Source organism: Scardinius erythrophthalmus (genome assembly GCF_964197995.2).
Source record: "Scardinius erythrophthalmus genome assembly, chromosome: 14".
NCBI classification, from domain to species: Eukaryota; Metazoa; Chordata; class Actinopteri; order Cypriniformes; family Leuciscidae; genus Scardinius; species Scardinius erythrophthalmus.
In genome coordinates this window covers 14,075,458-14,096,919 of record NC_138234.1, presented here as the reverse complement: position 1 = coordinate 14,096,919, position 21,462 = coordinate 14,075,458, and the positions used below count along the sequence as shown (strand labels likewise).

The 21,462-nt window shown below is 37.2% G+C and overlaps 1 protein-coding gene across 4 annotated transcripts; it reads left to right on the top strand.

Moving 5' to 3' along the window:
- Window positions 1-1,529: 1,529 nt before the first annotated feature.
- On the top strand, window positions 1,530-20,021 carry LOC308701990 (uncharacterized protein). 4 transcript variants are annotated; one of them, XR_014031547.1, is made up of 10 exons: window positions 1,530-1,865; window positions 2,312-2,632; window positions 3,325-3,651; window positions 9,160-9,279; window positions 10,046-10,363; window positions 12,285-12,608; window positions 13,866-14,177; window positions 14,681-14,760; window positions 17,726-17,811; window positions 18,938-20,021. XR_014031547.1 is itself a non-coding variant. In XM_081384535.1 (9 exons), the coding sequence occupies exons 1-9, from the start codon at window positions 1,820-1,822 to the stop codon at window positions 17,729-17,731; spliced, it is 1,854 nt and encodes a 617-aa protein (XP_081240661.1). In that variant the 5' UTR covers window positions 1,530-1,819; the 3' UTR covers window positions 17,732-20,021. The 4 variants fall into 4 exon arrangements, 2 of the variants coding, with proteins under 2 accessions (XP_081240661.1, XP_081240662.1); XR_014031548.1 differs by having other exon boundaries at window positions 1,532-1,635; XM_081384535.1 differs by having other exon boundaries at window positions 17,726-20,021.
- Window positions 20,022-21,462: the final 1,441 nt, after the last annotated feature.

Below are 21,462 nucleotides of genomic sequence, written 5' to 3'. Positions count from 1 at the left end.
ACGTGACGCCAAAGGTTTGGGGAAATCACGCAAGTTGCATTGCTACGGCCTTATCAAAGAACCTACTAAAATATGATTAGATTGATATTCCCAAATATTTAATATAGGCTGGACATTGCATGCAACATATATGGATTTTTATTTTATTTTGTTTTTAATGACCCGCCCCAACCCGCCCCGCAAATAAAGTGACAATTTCTTTACCCGCCCCAACCCGACCCGCGGGCTACCCGCGGGGCCCGCGGGTTATGAGACGACCCGCGCATCACTACTGTTCAGTATAATTTAAACAAAACTGTTATTGAAATTTTGAATAAATAGAGACAAATTGAGAAAAGGCTCCGAGGCACACATATTAAATACATTTCTGGACAGCATCCAATAATCAAGGGCCCGTCGGCATTGGCCCCAATTCATAATACATCCCTATGTACAATAAATATCTTATTTATCCAGGTCTAAGCTGTTGATTGTATAATAAGAGCATTTGCAAGACTGCAGAACTCATACATCGACAGGTCAAGCTGTTTTGGGTGGTTCTGAAATTATTTGTTCCTCATTAATGGACACAGCAATTCTTCTTTTTGAGTGTCACATGAAGTTTCTTAAGCACTCATTTTTGTGTACTAACAGAAGTGAAACATTAAAACACTCATCTGTGGATCATTCAGTTATTCAGTTTACAAGTTAGGCTATATTTACTGATTGGACCATGGACTAATTTAATTTGCATGAGAATATTAAACATTATGTTAAGAAATGTTATAAAGCGCCTTAAGATAAATTAATTTTGATAACATGTTATATTTTTTAAGAAGATAAACTTTGCATGTTATAATTTTATAAGAAGATCAACTTTGTTTTGGTCGCCTACGACCAAAGCTTTAACAATATTCACTAGCCGTTTGCCAAACACTCTAACAACTCTGTAAATAATATCTGACAATGCCTCGTTCTCCCGTTCACTTTTGTCGTCAGTGCCCATAGTGATGGTTCGCTAGCAGGCGTTCCCATTGCTGGTTGCCTAGTAACGATTTTGATTGACATAAGGGGATGTCATGCTATGTTGTTGACATCGAAAAAGTTTTCTTACCACAAAAAAAAAAAAAAAAAAAAAAAACCTTTGGAGGGGTAATATTGTAAATAAATGGAATAAGTCCATTAAACGTTTAATATCAAAAATGACTTAACATGCTTTTCATTTGTAACATCCAGAGGAATCGTCGCGCATTTGAGATGAGTTTGAGGTATGTATGATGACATAATATAGCCATACTTCTGTTATTAAACATTATATAAATTATCATTATAATAGCTACTCCAATGGCGATAAATGATGATATATGAATGAATGTCACGGCTATTTTTGTTACCATTCTTTTAACGGGTCATGAAACCCTAAACTAAATTTTAACAGAGGTATGTATGTTAAACATCATTGAAGACAATGCTAGCATCTATGTAGGGGGAAACACGACTTCTCAAAAACAGCCCTCCCTCCCCTGAGGATGTGCACGCACCCTTTTCTCTTCCTTAAATTCCAGGAAGAAGTTACTGCAGCATCGACGTAGCCTAGTGTTTTGCTTGTCCCTAAATTCCTCTCAAGGATAGCTAGTCCTCATCGTCAATAATTTAGTAAGAAATATAGAAAATCGCAATTCTCAGTTGGCAAAAACGTCTCTCTGTTGACTTTTTTTGCTAGGCTACATTCACGCATGTCAGTCGGCTGTGCGGTTCTGAAACACAGCGGAGATTGCGGGACGAATAGCACAATCTCCATAGATCATCTTTATTGATTAAGATTCTACGCAGATCTAACATGCAAAACATGTTATTGTTCTTTCTATTGTTGTTTTTCATGGATAGTAAGTAATGGATTTCTGTTTATCTTTCGCTTTCATTTAGATGCGTTGAACGCGAAATGGCGCCGCAGAAACAGACACAGACGTGTAATAAATAATGTAGCAAATGCGGTTGTGCCAACACTTATAATGTCGCAAATGTGGTTGTTTGAGTTAAATGGCAAATCGCAATGTATCAGTTGCCGTCGACATCCCAAAAGTAAACTTTTCTCACCACGGTGACCACGCCCTCATAGCCAGAGCATACCAACAGTTTGTCTAGCAAAAAAGTGAATTTGCTGTAATTCCTATTATTTCTGGAAGTTGTTCATTTACAGGGTCTAACCAATTCTACTATAACCAGTAAAGTTAGCTTTTTTATATGAATTGTATTTTGAACACCATTGCTAACATCAGGAAAAAGGCATGTGGTAGAGTCTGATCAGTAAAACTGATGGTTTCTGCTCTAGGTGTGTGTGGTGCAGAGATGGAGGCTGTGATGGAGGGAGATTCTGTCACTCTACACACTAATCTCTCTGACATACGGAACGATGATACCATACTGTGGCTGTTTGGACCTAAAGACTCTGTCATATCTCAAATAACGAGAAAGCGTGACTTGAACTCCATTTATTTAACCGATAATGTGACATTCAGAGGCAGATTACAGGTGGACCAAAACACTGGATCTCTCACCATCAGAAACACCAGAATCAGACATTCAGGACAATATAAACTCTCCATCTCTAGAGAAAAGACTACGATAAAGATATTTGATGTTACTGTCTTTGGTGAGTAGGCTATCCCATATGTCTTTCAATGTATCAATGATCCGGTTTAGATTAGCACTGTCTGTGTATTAATTAGATTTATAATAAACCATCTCAGACACCACAAGAGACATCAAAAAATGTGACATGAAGCATATTATAAAACATGGTTACACTTTATTTTAAAGTGATGTTGTTACATTGTTACTCAAATAACAACTGAGTAATATAAATGAAGTACTTACTCTAGAGTTTGGTTTAGGGTTTAGTTAGTTTTAATTATGCACAATTTACTGTTATTACTATAGTAACCACATGTAGTAATGTGTAACCACATCACCTTAAGATAAAGTGTTACCTAAAACATTTATAAGAGCGACTCACTCATTTTTACTCGCATGAAATTACTTAATTTATAAGGTCTATATTTATGCACACATATGTGAATCAGTTAACTCAAATTGAGACATATGATGTTTCTTTCTGTGTCACATGACAGTGTGATCTGTTATATGTCAACATGTAAATGTTTATGATCTTATGTAGTAAAACGAGCAGAAATATGCTTTTTATTAGCTTTATTATTAACATTTCTCTTCAAAAGCTGTACATATCTGAGTGATGGCTGTGTATAAATTACATTTACTTTAAATGTACTCTTTCCTTCCAGAAGTTTAATCTCTTGCTGAGAAACTGTTTCTGCTTGTTTCCAGGTGTGGTTGGTAAGACGGATAAAGTGAAGTCATTGTCAGTGAAGGAGGGAGAGTCTGTCACTCTGATGTTGAAGACTGATGTTGAAGTACAGAGAGATGATCTGATAGTGTGGAGTTTTGGAGATGAAGGAATTCTCCTGGCTAAAATTGATGTAGAAACTAATGAGTCCTCACTAAACGATGCTGATGAGAGATTCAGAGACCGACTGAAGCTGGATCAGACTGGATCGCTGACCATCACAAACACCAGAACCGAACACAGTGGACTTTATGAACTACAGATCAGAGGCCGTGAGAGCTCACAGCGATTCCTTCTTTCTGTCAATGGTGAGTCTTTATTAGTAATTCAATGTATTGAAATGCAGTATTATTAAATCAGATGCTTGGATTCAAATTAGACTCTTGGACAGTATTTGTGTTCTTGTCATGTTGATGAAGTTAATTTCAGTGGTCACACAAAAGGGTCTGATATAGTGACCTAAAAAAGCCTTATAATTCCTCATGTTTCTTATTTTTCATAGAATTTTTTTTTTTAAATATATTTAAAAAAAAATGTATGTTAGATTTCGTGTCCTATTCAATACACTAACTTTTATATTATATTATATTATATTATATTATATTATATTATATTATATTATATTATATTATATTATATTATAAACCTATCATGTTTACATCGAACACCTACTGTAAAACTTAACTATTGTAAAACTATTTGAACATGATGAAATACACCACAGTTTAAACATTTGGGGTACATTTTTATATATACAGCATATAGTCAATATTATAGGTCAATATTAAATATATTATTTATATTTATATACAATATTATATATATAGAAGCCCTTCTTCTATGTACCTGAATGATTTATATTGTGAGTAAAAGTTTGCATTGGAACATTTGGTTCTCCTTCGTCTTCTTCTGCCTGCACCACACCATGACAATAATAATCAGAAATGTTTCTTGAGGATCAAATCAGCATATTAGTCTGAAGGGTCATGTGACACTGAAGACCGTAACGATGCTGAAAATTCTGCTTTGTCATCGTGAGAATAAATTACATTTTAAAATATATTATAGAACTGGGAGCCAGTGTAAAGACCTGAGGACTGGTGTGATATGTTCATATTTTCTGGTTCTGCTCAGAATCCTGGCGGCAGCGTTCTGTATGAGCTGCAAATGTCTTATGGTCTTTTTGGGAAGGCCAGTGAGGAGTCCATTACAGTAATCCACCCTGCTGGTGATGAAAGCATGCACAAGTTTCTCTAAGTCTTGTCTGGCAACAAAGCATCTAATTCTTGCAATATTTTTCAGATATGCTAATTTAGTTATTGCTTTGACATGACTACTGAAACTAAGGTCTGACTCTAGTGTCACACCAAGATTCCTGACTTGATTTTTAGTTGTTTGACCCCTAGAGTGAAGGTATGCGTTCACCTTCAGAACTTCATCTTTGTTTCCAAACGCAATGACTTCAGTTTTGTCTTTGTTTAACTGAAGAAAGTTTTGACACATCCAACTGTTGACTTCATCAATGCATTGGCACAGGGAGTCAATGGGGCTGTAATCGTTAGGCGATAGGGCTAAGTAGAGCTGTGTGTCGTCTGCATAGCTGTGGTAAGCAGTTTGGTTCTCTCTTATTATTTGGCTCATTGGGAGCATATACAGGTTGAACAGGAGTGGCGCAAGAATTGAGCCTTGAGGTACTCCGCATGTCATGGATGTCCACTCAGACTTATGGTCTCCTATACTCACATAATAACCTCTCCCATCTAAGTATGACCTGAACCATTTTAGGACTATCCCAGAAAGCCCCACCCAGTTTTCCAGCCTGTCAAGAAGTATGTTATGATCGACAGTGTCAAATGCAGCACTGAGGTCGAGTAGTACCAGCACTGATAATTTGCCTGAATCAGTATTTAAGCGAATATCGTTTATTATCTTTATGAGCGCTGTCTCTGTCCTGTGGTGTGGTCGGAAACCAGATTGAAAATTGTCAAAGTATCCATTCGAGCATAGGAATTTGTTCAGCTGATTGAAGACAACTTTTTCAATGATCTTGCCTATGAAAGGAAGATTTGAGATCGGTCTATAGTTGCTTAATATGGTCTTATCCAGATTGCTCTTTTTCAGGAGGGACTTGACAACTGCAGTTTTCAGGGAGTTTGGAAAACTCCCTAAGAGAGAAGTGAGGCATTTACCACTTCTTGGAGATCTGGTTCTAAACTGTTTAACACACTTTTGAAAAATGATGTTGGAAGTGTGTCAAGAGCACAGGTTGATGTTTTAAGGTGCTGTACGGTTTCTTCCAAAATTTTGTCATCAATTTCTTTGAAATCAGACATAGTAACTACTTTCTCAGGCAGTTTGATCTGTCTGACCCCAGGGCAACTCAAGGATGTGCTGATCACCTTTCTGATATTATTGATTTTCTCAGAGAAGAAAGAAGCAAACTCACTGCACTTGTTGTCTGAGAGCATTTCACTGGGAATCTGGCTTGGGGGGTTTGTCAGTCTCTCTACAGTAGCAAAAAGAGTGTGTGTGTTGTTTAAATTACTGTTTATAATATTTGAGAAGAAAGTCTGTCTAGCTTTGCCTAGTTCCCTATTAAAAGCATGAAGGCTGTCTTTGTAGATGTTATAATGGACTACAAGTTTTGTCTTCCGCCACATGTGCTCTGCTTTTCTGCATTGTCTTTTCATATTTTGCACTGCTGTTAAGTTTCTCCAAGGTGCTTTTTGTCTGCCATTCTTCTTCCTGACTTTAACAGGAGCAATATCATCAATTACACTTTTAACTTTTGAGTTAAAAGAATCAAGGAGAAAATCAACAGAGTCTGCAGATATGCTTGGTGTTAAAGATATAGCCTTCATAAATAGTACACTAGTGTTCTCATTTAAGCATCTCTTCTTGACAGACACAGATCTAGCTTCAGTAGCAGGAGAGATCAATATATCAAAGAAAATACAGAAATGATCAGACAGTGCTACATCCTTAATAACAATCGATGAAATGTTTAGACCCTTACTGATGAGTAAATCTAGAGTGTGTCCACGATTGTGTGTGGGTCGATGTACATGCTGAGTCAGGTCAAAAGTTTTTAAAACACTTTTGATTTCTTTAGCCATGTTGTTTTCTGCACTATCGATGTGGATGTTAAAATCTCCAGCAGTGGCAAAACAGTCAAACTCTGATGTAATTGTTGATAATAGTTATGTAAAATCCTCAGCAAAGGCTGGAGAGTATTTTGGAGGCCTGTAAATAATGAAAAGTAAAATGCGTGGAGCACCTTTTAACACAATACCCAGATATTCGAAAGACAAGTAATTCCCAAGTGATATTTGCTTACATTGATAGATATCTTTAAAAAGAGCAGCTAGACCCCCACCTCTCTTAACAGCTCTGCAGACACTCATAAAAGTAAAGTTAGGAGGGGCTGTTTCATTGAGGATTGTAGCACTGCAGCTGTCTTCAAGCCAGGTTTCATTTAGAAGCATAAAATCCAGGTTGTTTGTGGTTATTAAATCGTTGACTAGAAGTGATTTATTTTTAAGTGAGCGAATGTTTAAATGTGCTAACTTAACAGACTTACTTTTCCCCACAGCAATATTAGTTTGACGTGTAATGGCATCAGATTAGTTTTGCTGTACGGCTATTGAAGGCCTTAGACTTTCTATCTTGTAATAAAACCGCAATAGAGAAAGATACAGGCACACTGGGTTCCCGTTTGTTTTGTAAACATTTGAGAAAGTTACTGTTATCAAAAACGGGGACCCGACACATTTCACTGAGAGCTGGTATCAGTTGTTTTTGGTTCACCTCGAGCAGATGGAGGAGGGTGTGGGCCCTGGCGTTGTGGCAGAGGCCGAAGAGCTCTCACAGGAGGGGGAGGGCGAGCTGGGCCCGCAGGCTTTGGTGCGGGTGGTTGCGGTGCCTGTCTTTTTTTGGTTGGTATCTGGGGGCTTGCAGCAAAAGAGTGGGATAGTCTGGTTCCAGCATACACCAGTTCTTCCATTTTCTGTGAGAAGCACAGTAGTGGCGACGCTGGGGTAATCGGAGGTTGTGATATGCTGTCCTGGCTTCCCTGGCTGTTTTCCATGAAGTCGTCCTTGAGTGCTGAATCATCAAGCAGTCTGTCTGTGGTGAGCTCTGTGGGCAGGGCTCAGCTGAGATTGTGTCCGTGAGTAGAAGTTGTTGTGGCGGAGTGGTGTTATCATGTCCATTTTGCTGCTGAAGTGAAGTCCTGTGGTCATTCATACTGTGTCCAGGTGTGTGTGTGCCGTTCAGATTGAGTTGATTGGCACACACTGCAGAAGGATGATTGATGGAGAAGTAGAAGTTTGTTTGGGTGATGGCCATCCCGATGAAAAAGTTGTCTCTGACTCCAGAAAAGATTGAAATTGTCAATGAAGTTCACTCCTTTTATATTGCAGGTTTTTTGCAGCCATGTATTAAGCCCAAGTAACCGTGAAAACCTGTTTGTTCCTCTTGCTGGGAGTGGTCCACTGATGAATGTTTGAACTTTCAGTCTTTTAAGTGTTTCAAAAAGTTCATTGAAATCCTTCTTAAGGAGTTCTGACTGTTCTTTATGAATATCATTCTTCCCCACATGTATGATGAGTCGATTTGCAGTCTTATGTTTCATCAGAATGCTCTGAAGTTCCCTGTTTACATCAGAAGTTGTTGCTTGTGGAAGGCAGCATGTAGTTGTGTCCCTGCTGCTAATGTTTCTGATTATGGAGTCCCCCACTATCAGAGTCCTGGGCTCGGCTGCGCTCTGAGCTGAGTGCAGCTGTCTGCTCGACCTTGAGCGCCAGTTAGCATCAGTGTTAGCTACTGGCCCATTCAGGCTGTGTTTGATCACATTCATCACATTTGGGGATTCCTCATTTACATTCATTAGCACTTCAAATCTGTTCTCAAGATGTATAGGCGGTGGTAGGAGGCCAGTGTTTGCAATCCTTGTCAGAGCTGTATCTGGGGTAGAGGATGCTACTGCAGCAATATGTGATGCTCGTGACAATCTGATGTGTCGAGTGCCTTTGGGTCTCGCTCCCTGTTTGTGCCATCGATTAGTAAGTCGATCGGCTTGTTTCTCTACCTAGATTCATGGGACTCACCGGTATGCTGAGGGTGTCCATGACGAAGCTCTGTTGTGTGCTCCGTCTGGTTTGGTGGTCCAGTTAGTAACTTTGTTTCAAGAACTGCAATCCTTTGTGAAAGTCTGTGGCAGTTAGTGCAGCAAGTAGATTCCAGAAGAGGCATTTTCTCTTATCCTTGTAGGCAGTTTTGTTTTCCTTTCCCGGAATGTAAGCTGGTCGGGTAAAAGAATTCTCAGTTTTTGTAGTAATCCAAACTTTGTCGTATGAGCACTGTGCTGATTTGCTGAAGTTAAAATTAGTTGATAAAAGAATAAATAATATAGATAATAAATAAAATAAAGGAAATAAAATATAAAATAAAAATAGGAGATAAAATGTAAAAGCGATAGAGCAAAGCGCGGAGCAGTAAGCAAGAGCGTCCGAACAGTAGCTGAGCAGGAAGTAGATAGAAAACATTATTTTAAATTGTAATAATATTTCAGAAAATGTGCTGTTTTTTTCTGTATTGTTGATCAAATAAATTCAGCTGGTGAGCAGAAGGGACTTTTTCAAAAACATGAAAACATCTACAGACCACAAACTTTTGAATGGTACTGTATGTCAGAAAATCACCATGGTAACTAATTTAGGGAAATGCCTTCTCAGAGTAATATGATTCAAACAGAGAAATGATCAACTTCAAACTGAGATTAAAAATTAATGACTGTCTCTCTTTACCTGTTCCAGATCCGGGTCTGTCTTCAGGTGGAATAGCAGGAATAGTTGTTGCTGTTCTTCTGGTTCTGGTTGTAGTTGTAGTTGTGATTTACTATCGCCGCAGGATCTCTAAGCTAAAAGAACAAGGGGGTAAGTATTACAATTTATATAAGCTAGACAACAACAATGAGCTTCATTTATGTTAAAGTAGCATTTAAATGTGTAATATGATGTTTTAAAATGGTTTCTGCTTTCTGATTGATCATACTGCAATAATTAATGAACATCTGTGATTGTATTAGAGGAAATATACTGTCAGTTTTACAATAGCTTCTCATATTAAGATCTGACACTATAAAGCTTCAGATCACTGATGGAGTCCATTACTTGGTTCAGTATTTTGAATGGGAAATTAGATGAAAAACATTTCAGCATATAGTCTATTAAATTCTCTATTTGGAGCATAAAATTTAGATTCTACATTTTGTCTCTTTTAAAAGCGTTTCCCTCGAGAGCTGAAGAATTGTTTCATGTGTAAAAGTTGAATTGTAAAAATTAGTATGTTTTTATTATTATTATTATTATTATTATTATTATTATTATTTTGCGTGCCTGTGATCTCAGATGGGTCTAAATGGGATTGTAATGGGGCTGTTAAATTCTGCATTAGCAGATTTTCTGTTTTCAGATTTATTTTATAGAACTATCTTTATTCTGGTTGAATCAATTCATTCACCTTACAAATAATCCCTTATGTCTCACAAGGCATCTTTGTACAGTTCATATTTAATTTATTAATTTTCTAACATTTATTTCTGCAATTGTAATTTCTGTATAAATGCATTTATGCCACCTATACAGCACTTGACCTTATGAACACATTTCTGTTGTCCATTTCTATGTGTTGCTGTGATAGAGTTTGAGAACAAGAAAGTGGAGGAGGGAGAAGATCTCTGTCTACCCACTGGTGTTTCTGAACTACACAAAGATGACAAGATACAGTGGTATTATGAAGATGAAAACAATATCATAGCTGAAACCAATGAAGAGCCCTCTAAATATGATGATGCTGCTAATGGGAGATTCAGAAGCAAACTGAAGCTGAATAAGACTGGAGATCTCACCATCACAGATATCAGAACCATTCACTCTGGACTCTATATACTGAAGATCAGCAGTGGCAGCAGAACCAAATACGAACCAAGAACCAAGAGATTCATTGTTACTTTCACTGGTGAGTATATCAAGTCTTTAAATGTGTTAACGATTTTGCACTAAAGGCTGGAATACACAACACGACTTTTGCCCAGATTTACAGTTTAGACAAATTGATGCTGTTGAAGTTGAAGTCAGCGATACATGCACTTAATTCACTCCTGACAGAACATGAAACACTCTCAGGCTTGCTACAGTATGATGGGCACACACATGATTTATTTAGCTTTAAAGTTTGATTCCATCTAGTTGGAGGATTTAAAACATGTTTAATATTTTGAGCTGGTTTTAGAACACACATTGTTTTCATTTGTCATGCATCTCCTGTCAGTTTGTTGTGTTCGTAATGAAAGTCTGATAATGTATGATGCCCAGTTTCTCCTATTTACAAAGTCAGCAAGTGTATGATGCCTATAACCCTCATCCTTCCCTTGCAATTTGTAAGAAATCCTTTCCTCGCGGTTCAAAATGACCTTAAAAGGATACCTTTTTTTTTTTTTTGGTCCGGAATGCTTATTTTATTTGAAGATTTCTTTTTTGGTATTTTACTTATTTATTTATTTATATATTTATTTATTTACTTATTTACCTTTTAATTACTAGATTTTATCAATAAATTATAGGTAAAGAATAATTTAAGCACATTCTTTCAACTTCAATTCAAAATAACTCACAATTTCCAAGCATAACCCTTTCAATTTAGCACAAAATATCTTACACTGGGTGTCTTTGCCGACCTATTGTGGAAAAAAAAAAACAATATAACATGATATTTTATTACTCTTGCCACTAGATGGCCTTATAGGTCTATTTGGAGCAAATGAGCTGTATTTGCTGGGTTAAAGGGATAGTTCACTTTGAAAATAAATTTTGGTATGTTTTAGCTTACCTCAAGGGCATCCAAGATGTAGGTGTCTTTGTTTCCGCAGTAGTTTCAATTTTGATATTTTTAGGTCAAACCGTTCTTGTGTGTCAGTCATTTCATGCAGGTATATGGTCACTGTCTCAAAGAGCATGCACAAAGTCCAAATTAAAACAATTCCCCATCGTCCAAATGAAACAATTCCCCATCATAAGTACACATTGATGGCCTAAGACACGAAACGAGCGGTTTGTGTGAGAAAACGAACAGTATTTATATCGTTGTTATCTCTTGAACACAGCCGCGTCCAAATGATCTGACGGCGCGGGCGGGTATAGATATATTCATAGATGTCGCTTGGCTACGGTTTCGTTCCAATGAACTGCAGTAGCCAAGGCGACGTCTATGTATATATCTATACCCGCCCGCCCGTAAAGTCAGTTCGCTTCAGTATGCATTCAGATCATTTTCTGGTAAAGTTTTTGCATTTTCCGTTAGAATTTTTTGCATTTTTAGGTTTTTGCATGTAAACTGAAGCATTCCTCACATTCCATTCATTCCTAAGGGGTTAAATTGACCAGTGAGAGAAGGATTTGTTACTTTTTAAAATTTAAAATTCACAAAACTCCTTGAATCCAGTCATTTTCGTGGTTCAAGTGCAACAAAAGCCCTAGGGTCTTGGACCTCTCTGATGAACACTAAATAAAAAAATAAAATAAAAAAAGTTTTGCATCAAATGAATTAATGACCCGAGGACAGGATGACAGTGTAATATTGCATGAATAATGTAGAAAAATAGGAATGATCATGAATTACATATAGCCAAATAGTTTTATGGCAATAAATCCATCATGTAATGGCTTAAACATGAAATTACTACATCATATTTTGTGTATTTAGGTAATATAATCGTGTAGAGATTAGTTCATGGATAACTAAGTGCCTTTGGCTATCTCCAAACATGTGAAAATAGGTTAAAGAGTCATCTAAATGCATCTGATGTAGAAACTACAAACTAAATTCATTCACACTTTTTCTTCTGCAATTCTCTGTTTCTGTGCTCTGCTGTGACATGAAGCCGAGAGGAAACCAGTGGCTGAGGGAGATGTCATTCTCAAGACTGGTGTTGAAATCCAGCCCGGTGATCTGATACTGTGGACGTTTGGACTCAAAAACTGTCTCGTTGCTACAGCTGAATCAAGAACAACTGAATCAAGAACAGTTGAATCAAGTAGGCCTAAAGTTTCTATTACTACGAGATTCGAAAACATACTGAAGCTGGACGAGACGACTGGATCTCTGACCATCAAAAACAACAAGAACACAGAATATGGACATTATAAACTACAGATCATCAAAAATGAACAGACCACATTCAGGAGATTCATCGTGCTCGCCCCTGGTGAGTAGAACAACATTTATTATAACAAATATATATTTATTTTTGAGTTCCAAGAGTTCCAGATTTTGTGATTTAGTTTTAAGATTTTTAAAAAGTTATTTTAATAAAATGATTTTTTTAATTACATTTAAAAAACTAATTTTAAATAAAGCAAAAGAAACATTTTCACTAGTGGTCTCAGACTTTTGGATCCCACTTATTCCAGTGAGTGGATTTGTATACAGGTCAGAGAAAATTATACACAGTGATTGTAGTTTCTTCTTAATTTACATTGTATAATAACACGTATAACTATATTAATAAGTTTGTCAAGACAAACTTAGATGTTGGCTTGAGAAGTGTTAAATGCTTGAAGTTTGGCTTTCTCAAGCCAACATAATTATTTATTCAGTGTCTGTTCTAAATAAGGGAAATGTACAGTCATCTGGTGATTATAACAAAATAAAGCCCAACAGGAGCAGTTCACATTCACATGTCAATCTTTAAAATGGAGAATCTTCTGAAGCCAACATGAGGTCTAATTGAAGTCTCAGTATCTACTCTATTACTTTTGTTCAAGGTTTTTGAGAACAAACATCTGTAGCAATTCATGTTGTAGAAATCTGAGTTCTCAGAGAGCTGATTTTACAGTCTGAGTCTGTTTATGTCTTCTTCAAGATTGTACAGCTGTAACATCTTATGTGTAGATGTTTATGTAGCAACACTGTTTATTTATCTCTTTATATATATATATATATATATATATATATATATATATATATATATATATATATATATATACATATATACATATATAATTTAAAAAAAATATATATCATCATCTCTGTATTTACCAGTCATTTTTGTGGTTTGAGTGCGACAAAAGCCCATCTTGGACCACTCTGATGAACAAAAAAAAAAAAAAAAAAAATAGTGTCAAATTAATTAGGGTGTAATATTGCATAAATAACGTAGAAAAATAGGAATGATCATGAATCACATATAGTCAAAGAGTTTTATGGCAATAAATCCATCATGTCATGTCTGAAACATGAAATTACTACATCATATTTTACTTCATATTTTGTGTATTTAGGTAATATAATCGTGTAGAGATTAGTTCATGGATAACTAAGTGCCTTTGGCTATCTCCAAACATGCCAAAATAGGTTAAAGAGTCTAAATCTAAATGCATCTGATGTAGAAACTACAAACTAAATTCTTTCACACTTTTTTCTTCTGCAATTCTCTGTTTCTGTGCTCTGCTGTGACATGAAGCCGAGAAATTAGAGGCTAAGGTAAAAGATGTCACTCTCGAGCCTGGTGTTGTAATCCAGCCAGGTGTTCTGATACTGTGGATGTTTGGAGCCAAAAACTGTCTCGTTGCCAGTGCTGATTCAAGAACAGCTGATTCAAGTACAACTTATATTACTGAGGGATTCAGAGACAAACTGAAGCTGAATTCTCAGACTGGATCTCTGACCATCAAAAACATTACGAACACAGAATATGGACATTATAAACTACAGATCATCAACGAAAAACAGACCACATTCAAGAGATTCAATGTGACGGATGTGACGGTCACTGGTGAGTAGAACAACATTTATTATAACAACTGCCGTATATTTATTTTTGCAGCAGTTCCAGTCCTTGAATCTGATTGGTTGAACAGAGTTCCAAGAGTTCCAGATTATCTGATTAGTTTTAAGATTTTTAAAAAATTCTTCTAATAAAAGGATTTTTTTTATTACATTTAAAAAAAAAAAAAAAAAAAAAAAAAAAAAAGTGAGACACATTTTCACTAGTGGTCTCCGACTTCTGGAAGCCAAATCTTCTGAAGCCAACATGAGGTCTAATTGAAGTCTCAGTATCTACTCTATTACTTTTATTCAAGGTTTTTGAGGACAAACATCTGTAGCAATTCATGTTGTATAAATATGATCTGAGTTCTCAGAGAGCTGATTTTACAGTACGAGTCTGTTTATGTCTTCTTCAAGATTTTACAGCTGTAAAATCTTATATGTAGATGTATATGTAGCAACACTGTTTGTTTCTCTCATTATATTTTTTTATCATCTCTGTATTTTCAGATTATTCAGGACAACAAGAAAATGAAAAGACACCTTTATTAAAGAAAGAGACAGATCATGACGTGCTCGTGCTGCAGGGTGTAAGTTAATGAGATAAGACACACACACACCCGTGCATTCACAGTGATGTCACAAAACTATTGATACATAATAGGCAGCCACTGTAGTTTGGGCAGAACCGGGCTAATATGTTCATACAAGCACAGCTAAACCTGCAGGACATTCGTCCAGTAACGCATTACAGTAATATAATATACTGTTCTAGTAATATAATAGTTCTGATTGGTTTGCAGTGTTTCACACTAATATATGTTGCAGCTAGGGTCGTTTTATTTTACTATTTTATTAAATATTAATTTAATTAAATGAGTTTATTTATGATGATGATAATTATAATAATACATTTAAACTAGATGTACCGCATCGCGGTACAAAATATGACCGCCGCTCAGGCCTGCACTGGCTTTCCACAAAAATAAATGACGTGGAGTAATTTGGCTGTATTGCGTGTTTATGTATATACCTAAAAAAAGTAATAGTATGTGCATGTCTGTCTGTGTGTGTGTGTGTGTGTGTGTGTGTGTGTGTGTATGTGTGTGTGTGTGTGTGTGTGTGTGTGTGTGTGTGTGTGTGTGTGTGTGTGTTTGTGTATGTGTGTGTGTCTGTGTGTGTGTGTGTGTGTGTGTGTGTGTGTGTGTGTGTGTGTGTGTGTGTGTATGTGTGTGTCTGTGTGTGTGTGTGTGTGTGTGTGTGTGTGTGTGTGTGTGTGTGTGTGTGTCTGTGCGTGTATGTATGTGTGCGTACATGTGTGCGCGTGTGTGTTTGTGTGTCTGTGCATGTGGATTTGTATGTGTGTGTATGGGTGTGTATCTGTGCGTGTGGATGTCAGTGTGTGTGCATGCTTGCGTTTGTTTGTATTCCTGCATGTGTGTGTGTGACAGTATCATCCTAAACCAGCAACCCTTCGCTCAACAGCACCATCTACAGGCCGATGAGTGTACAGTCACTAAATGTGCACATAAATGAATTTATTTTATACCCCCCCCCCCATGGATGAAATTCTACAAAACTTAGCAGAGGATACCCCCAGAAGATGTCAAGTTAATCATACACATGAAATATGGTGCAGTTCTGAACATCTCCACTGAAGATAGGGGCGATTAAAGCAGAATAATATTGCATTTTCATTTTTTATGGGAGGGGCGCAAATCACAAATGAGTGATTATGGGCTAGGTTGATGTGGGCCCTTAAGAGTGGGCCCTACATACCATAAAAATTTCTTCATCCTCGGTGCCATGGTTCAGGTAGTTATTTAGGAAAAACTGCATTTTTTGGAGTTTGGGGGGGCCCAGCGCGGGGGGGGAGTGGCCCCCGGGGACCAAACTAAATTTTTCCGTAGAAGTGTAGTGTGGCTACATGCCCACCAAATTTCATGTTCCCCGGTGCTTCGGTGTCCCTGGTATCGTTGACGAAAAATTTACAAGGGGGCCCCAGCGCGGGGGGGAAGTGGCCCCCGGGGACCAAACGAAATTTTTCCGTAAAAGTCTAGTAGACCAACATACCATAAAAATTTCTTCATCCTCGGTGCCACGGTTCAGGTAGTTATTTAGGAAAAACTGCATTTTTTGGGGTTTGGGGGGGCCCAGCGTGGGGGGGAGTGGCCCCCGGGGACTAAACGAAATTTTTCCTTAGAAGTCTAGTGGGGCTACATGCCCACCAAATTTCATGTTCCCCGGTGCTTCGGTGTCCCTGGTATCGTTGACGAAAAATTCAGTAAGGTGACGGGAAAAAAAAAAAAAAAAAAACTTTGACAATCCCTATATGACCGCTTTCGCTAGCTACGCTAGCGGCGGTCATAATAATGTACCCTTCAATTTTTTTTTACGTTAACATTTTATTTAAAAAAAATCAAGTGAAAAATTAGTAATTAATTGAAGGACAAAGAAACACATTACATAGAACAAGTGGCAGGTCTATTGTTTTGCATTTACACTCCAAGAATTGATGCACAGATCTATTTTGACATACAGTATCAGATTGTTTTGTACCGTCTGTTGCTATGGTTATATGACTGTCAATCATTGCAGTTTCAGATTCAATCCTGCATTTAAATACAGCTGTAAACCCGAACACTTTGCAGTGTCCAACAAAACTTTTATTCAAATTGTAAATGGGTAAACAGAAAGCGAGCAAAGAATGCTCCATTTATAAGCTTATGCTATGTTCAGCTCCTGTTTACTGAGATCTACACTCCTGCGAAACTCCCGCTATAATCAAAAAAGCAGTCTACAGTGCACAATGAATCTCTTATTTACACCGGGTTTACACTTTGTTGGTAATAATGAAAGGATTCGCAAGCACACAGAACTCTAAAAGCACACGGTGAACGAGAACAGAGGTGTTGTGGCCAATTCCGAGTCCCTGCTAATAATTATTATTAAACACTTGTTTGGCAATTTATTTCAACTTTTCAAATAGGGCACATCAGATTGGACATCTGTTGGTATTTTAAGCATTAAATGAGGTAAATTCCCTGTTTTGGGTTGACACATGACAACTTACCAGCATAAAAAGATATAAATTCACGCTCCGCTGCCGCTGAGAGGCATTTTTCTGAAATCTCCAAGCCGGTCATGTTAATTTTTAAAGTGTAGCTGGACTCTCTCACAAACAGTTTGTCCAGCCATCAGATCAAACCACAGCTGTACAGATGTGAATAACTGAGACCAAAAGGTTTCTCTTCGCCTCACAAACTGAGCTGATAGTGTATCACGTGCATTCAGTGAATCACATGTCCACACACAACTGCTATTTGAACTATGTTGTTTTGTGACGTTATAAATGTGAACAGGAGAACAGAGAAAATTTATCTGTGAATAAATAGCTGTTCAAGAAACAGGAAAGGTGCAGAGCATCAATGTATGTTTGCTTTATATCTGGATATATCTGGAACTAAAGCTTCTGCTCAATTCACACTTTTGGCCTGATTTGACTCCAGAGGTCTGACAGTGATGTCTGGTCTCTTCTTCTCTCACTTCTTGTAGATCTGATGTCATAAACCAGCACAGCAACAGTAGCCACGCCCACCACAGCAGAGAGAGCCAATCGGATCACAGTTAATGCTGCATGAGTAAATATCTCTGTGATATGTAGTAGCCTACCATGTCTGATCACATATATTACTGAATATAAGATTACATACATTGTGATATATTAGTAAATATATTGTCACATATCTTTCATTAGGCTATAAAAAGCAGCAATTCCTTATGTATTATTTCAATATATTGTACTATATTAACACAATATATTATTATTTCTGTACCATTTAATAGCAGGGTGTCCGCGCGGTAGTAAAAGGTAGTAAAAAGAATCTACCAAAATTAAGGCCCTTGAAAGGTAGTAAAAGGTAACAAACGCAATTTGACCTGGGGCCCGTTCTTCGTACGTTGCTTAAAACATCCGAGATCAAATGAGACATCCAAGATGATATCATCGTGCTAATCATGACCTGGCTAACTCGGTTCTTCGAACACACTTGCCGGATATGATTAGTATAGCTGGTTTGAGTCATCTGAGATAATTGCGCGTTCATGCGCTGGTTTAAAAGGGGATATGTATCGATAGTAGAAACATTGATCAGCAACGCTGCTATTGGCTGCTCAGCGTGGGCGTGGCCAAAGAGCGCGCTCAGTTTTTCTCCTTAGCAGAGCAAGAACTAATAGTCAAAGTTTATTCGGAATTTTAATGTTTAATTAAAACGCCAGGGAACACCTCAAAGTCTGCAAAAGCCAGGAGAGAGGGCTGGCAAAAAGCAGCAGACAATTTAAATCCGTTAGAAGTGGCCATGTTAGATGTTTTTATCACTTATTAGCCTATATTTTTGTATTTTAATAATTGCATAATTACTTTGTTCATTGTAATGTCAGAGTCACCACACTAGAACATGGGAACAAATAAAAGTGAAGTACAAAAATATTCTACATAATGGTATTTTTTGTTATATAGTCTCTTTTATAAAAGGCACTGTTAAATAAATGGTTGTCTGATTATAAAAGCAACCAAGAAAAAGGCTGAGAAAAGAAAAGATCTTAGTAGCCTACACTGTAAAATAATTTTAGCTGCATTAAATGAAGGCCATATAGTCATTTCAACTGTTAAATCTTGAGTAATGATGAATTGCTTTGACTTGTGAAAGTGAAAACTGATAAACTTATGTTAATGTAAAAATATTAACACTTGTATCTGTTCCCAAGAAAGTGGTGGCTGAAATATGTGCAGTAAGTGGACATTTTCTAACTTTCCAAAATAAATAAAGTATAAGACTTTATAATGTCCATTTGTTTCCATTGCACTAGACAGTGAATAAACCTTCTCAGATAACTGTCATATGGAGGAACTAGCCTACCTGCAAGTGCATAAATAACTTTACTTAATTTATACTTGTATGCTTTATGGCTGCAATATAAGTTGCAGGATTCCACATCTACAGAAAGGCCTACAGAAGAGTCTGCACAGACAGAGGAGACATAGGCCTACAGGTGGGCAGTGTATAGCCAACTTTTCCTTTTTATTTGTTGCATGAGGCATGTGTCTAATATCACTTGACTACTGGCTTTTCTTTACAAAGAACAACTGAAATAAAACTCAAGGAACTAAGCATATTTGTATTTTATTAAACATTTAATGAAAAGTGTGTTTTTTTGGCAATGTTGTGTAATATGGCACATGCAACAATGTCACAGGCCCTGTCAGGTGTGCAACCCTCAAGAGTTTTCAGACACTGACATCTTCCCTTTAGTTAGCCAAAGTTCATTTCATTGTGTGTCCTTGTCCTGGAGCTGCATTGTAACTGGTTTGGGTCAATGGGGTCATAAAACACCTGTCTGCAGGCAGGAACATGTCATAATCACCTATGAAAAAATGCAGTTCTGTTAGGATCAGCATAAGTGTATGTAATGCAGTGAGCTTGATATTTAATTGTGTAACTTTTCTTACCACTTTCAAATAATGTGCATAAATGTGAATCTCTGAAAATGCTTAAGTCATGCACAGACCCTGGCCATTTTGCTTTCACATTTGTGATATGGAAGATTTTAGTCAATTGCCTTCTTTTTTTTTATATAATATTACTAATCTGGAATATTAAGAATCACAATAGTAACTGGGCTGCACATTTACATTGTGAACCCCCTATCTGTTCACATAATCCCCTTATTGAGGCCTTGATGGCAGTCTATAGCCTATAGTCTACCAATCACGTTAGTGAAGCCTGAGTGACATATACTGTAATCGGCATGGTCATGATTGCATGATCTTCATAAAAAATTATGACAGCCTAAAAAAAAAAAAATAAAATAAAAAAAAAGCTTTAAAAAAAATGCTTTACAACATTGGGTCTTAAGTGGCTTGGAAATTCCACACAAAAAAACCCTAAACCTGTTTTTTTAAACCTAAAAGCGCCAGGTAAACTCCGAATGACACGACAGACAGCACTTTCCATGAAGTTCTCCGCATCTCCAATAGTGTAAAGGAAAGAGCCACTCGCAAATAATCTTAGGGCAATGCAAACAGTTTGTGCTGTAGTTATAGCCCGACTCCGACAAGTCGAAAATAAATGTGCGTTTCCAACAAATTAATAATGTAAACGACAATCTCACGAGTCACGAGAAAAAATATATATCTCAGAGAGTGCACTATCGCGCTGCGCTGGACTTCCCGTATCAGCTCCGCTTATGAAGCCGCAGTCTAATCCTGATAACATGAAATAAGCCTGCTCCCGAGCAGGTTTAAGATTGCGCACCTGTTGCTATGACAGCAAGTCCAGGATGAGCGTCGAAGAACCAAACAATCCAAGATCATGCCAAATCCCCAACAATCAAATCCAGCTAAGTGAGTTAGCGACGTACGAAGAACGGGCCCCTGGTAGTAAATTTTTCATCACCACCTCAATGTATGAGTTTCCATTTTTCGATATATTTTTGAAATGCGATATGGAATTAGACCATATCGCATATATCGATATAGTTCAAACGCGCTGTGATCCTTGCTCCTTCTCCGCCCCTCCTTTTCCACTCTGCGTGCGTGTTTAGAGCATGTTATGTTATGAGAGGCGAATCATGACTACTTCAGAAAACCCAGCACAATAGGAACTAACGTTACCAGGCAGTGACATAAGTGTACGCTGAAATAAAGTCTTTCATCTCAGAAAAACGGACTTTCTTGTCCTGTCAGCCGTTATCCTCGTAGCGCACACTCAATTGCACGCGCAAATGCGGCGGCGCGCGCTGTGTATCGCCTCACTGTATATAAAGTGCGAAAGAAACTACGAGCATGCAACGCCGTTACGGTAAATTACACGAAATAAAAGTAATGCAGGAATGATTTTCATTCTATTCACCAGGAGCAGTTTCCATGTTTCATTAACAGTTATTGTTAGTATTGTGTATTCACCATGGTAACTGTCGTTTCCATATTAACCCCAAAAATGACAATTTATTTTTCTTTGCGTTATTTTTTATATTTTTAAATGACTAGTGGCTCATACCAACGTTGTATTAACAAAAACTAGTTTGGGACTGCTATGTTATAGCTTTAGCATAGGTCTAATATTTATTTAGCCTATCAGTAGGCCTACTAGTCTTTACTAGTCATATTCTTACAATTTATGTTATAAAGGGGGACAGTACTTGTGTGTGCGTTAACAAATTTTGTGTAAACGTGTTATAATTTGCCTATATATATATATATATATATATATATATATATATATATATATATA

Bases quoted from the DNA above. Each gene is read 5' to 3' on its own strand.
- LOC308701990 (XM_081384535.1), top strand. From the start codon at position 1,820: ATGCAAAACATGTTATTGTTCTTTCTATTGTTGTTTTTCATGGATA. The intron at 10,364-12,284 runs GTGAGTATATCA...TGTGACATGAAG, and splicing joins ATTCATTGTTACTTTCACTG to CCGAGAGGAAACCAGTGGCT. The intron at 12,609-13,865 runs GTGAGTAGAACA...TGTGACATGAAG, and splicing joins ATTCATCGTGCTCGCCCCTG to CCGAGAAATTAGAGGCTAAG.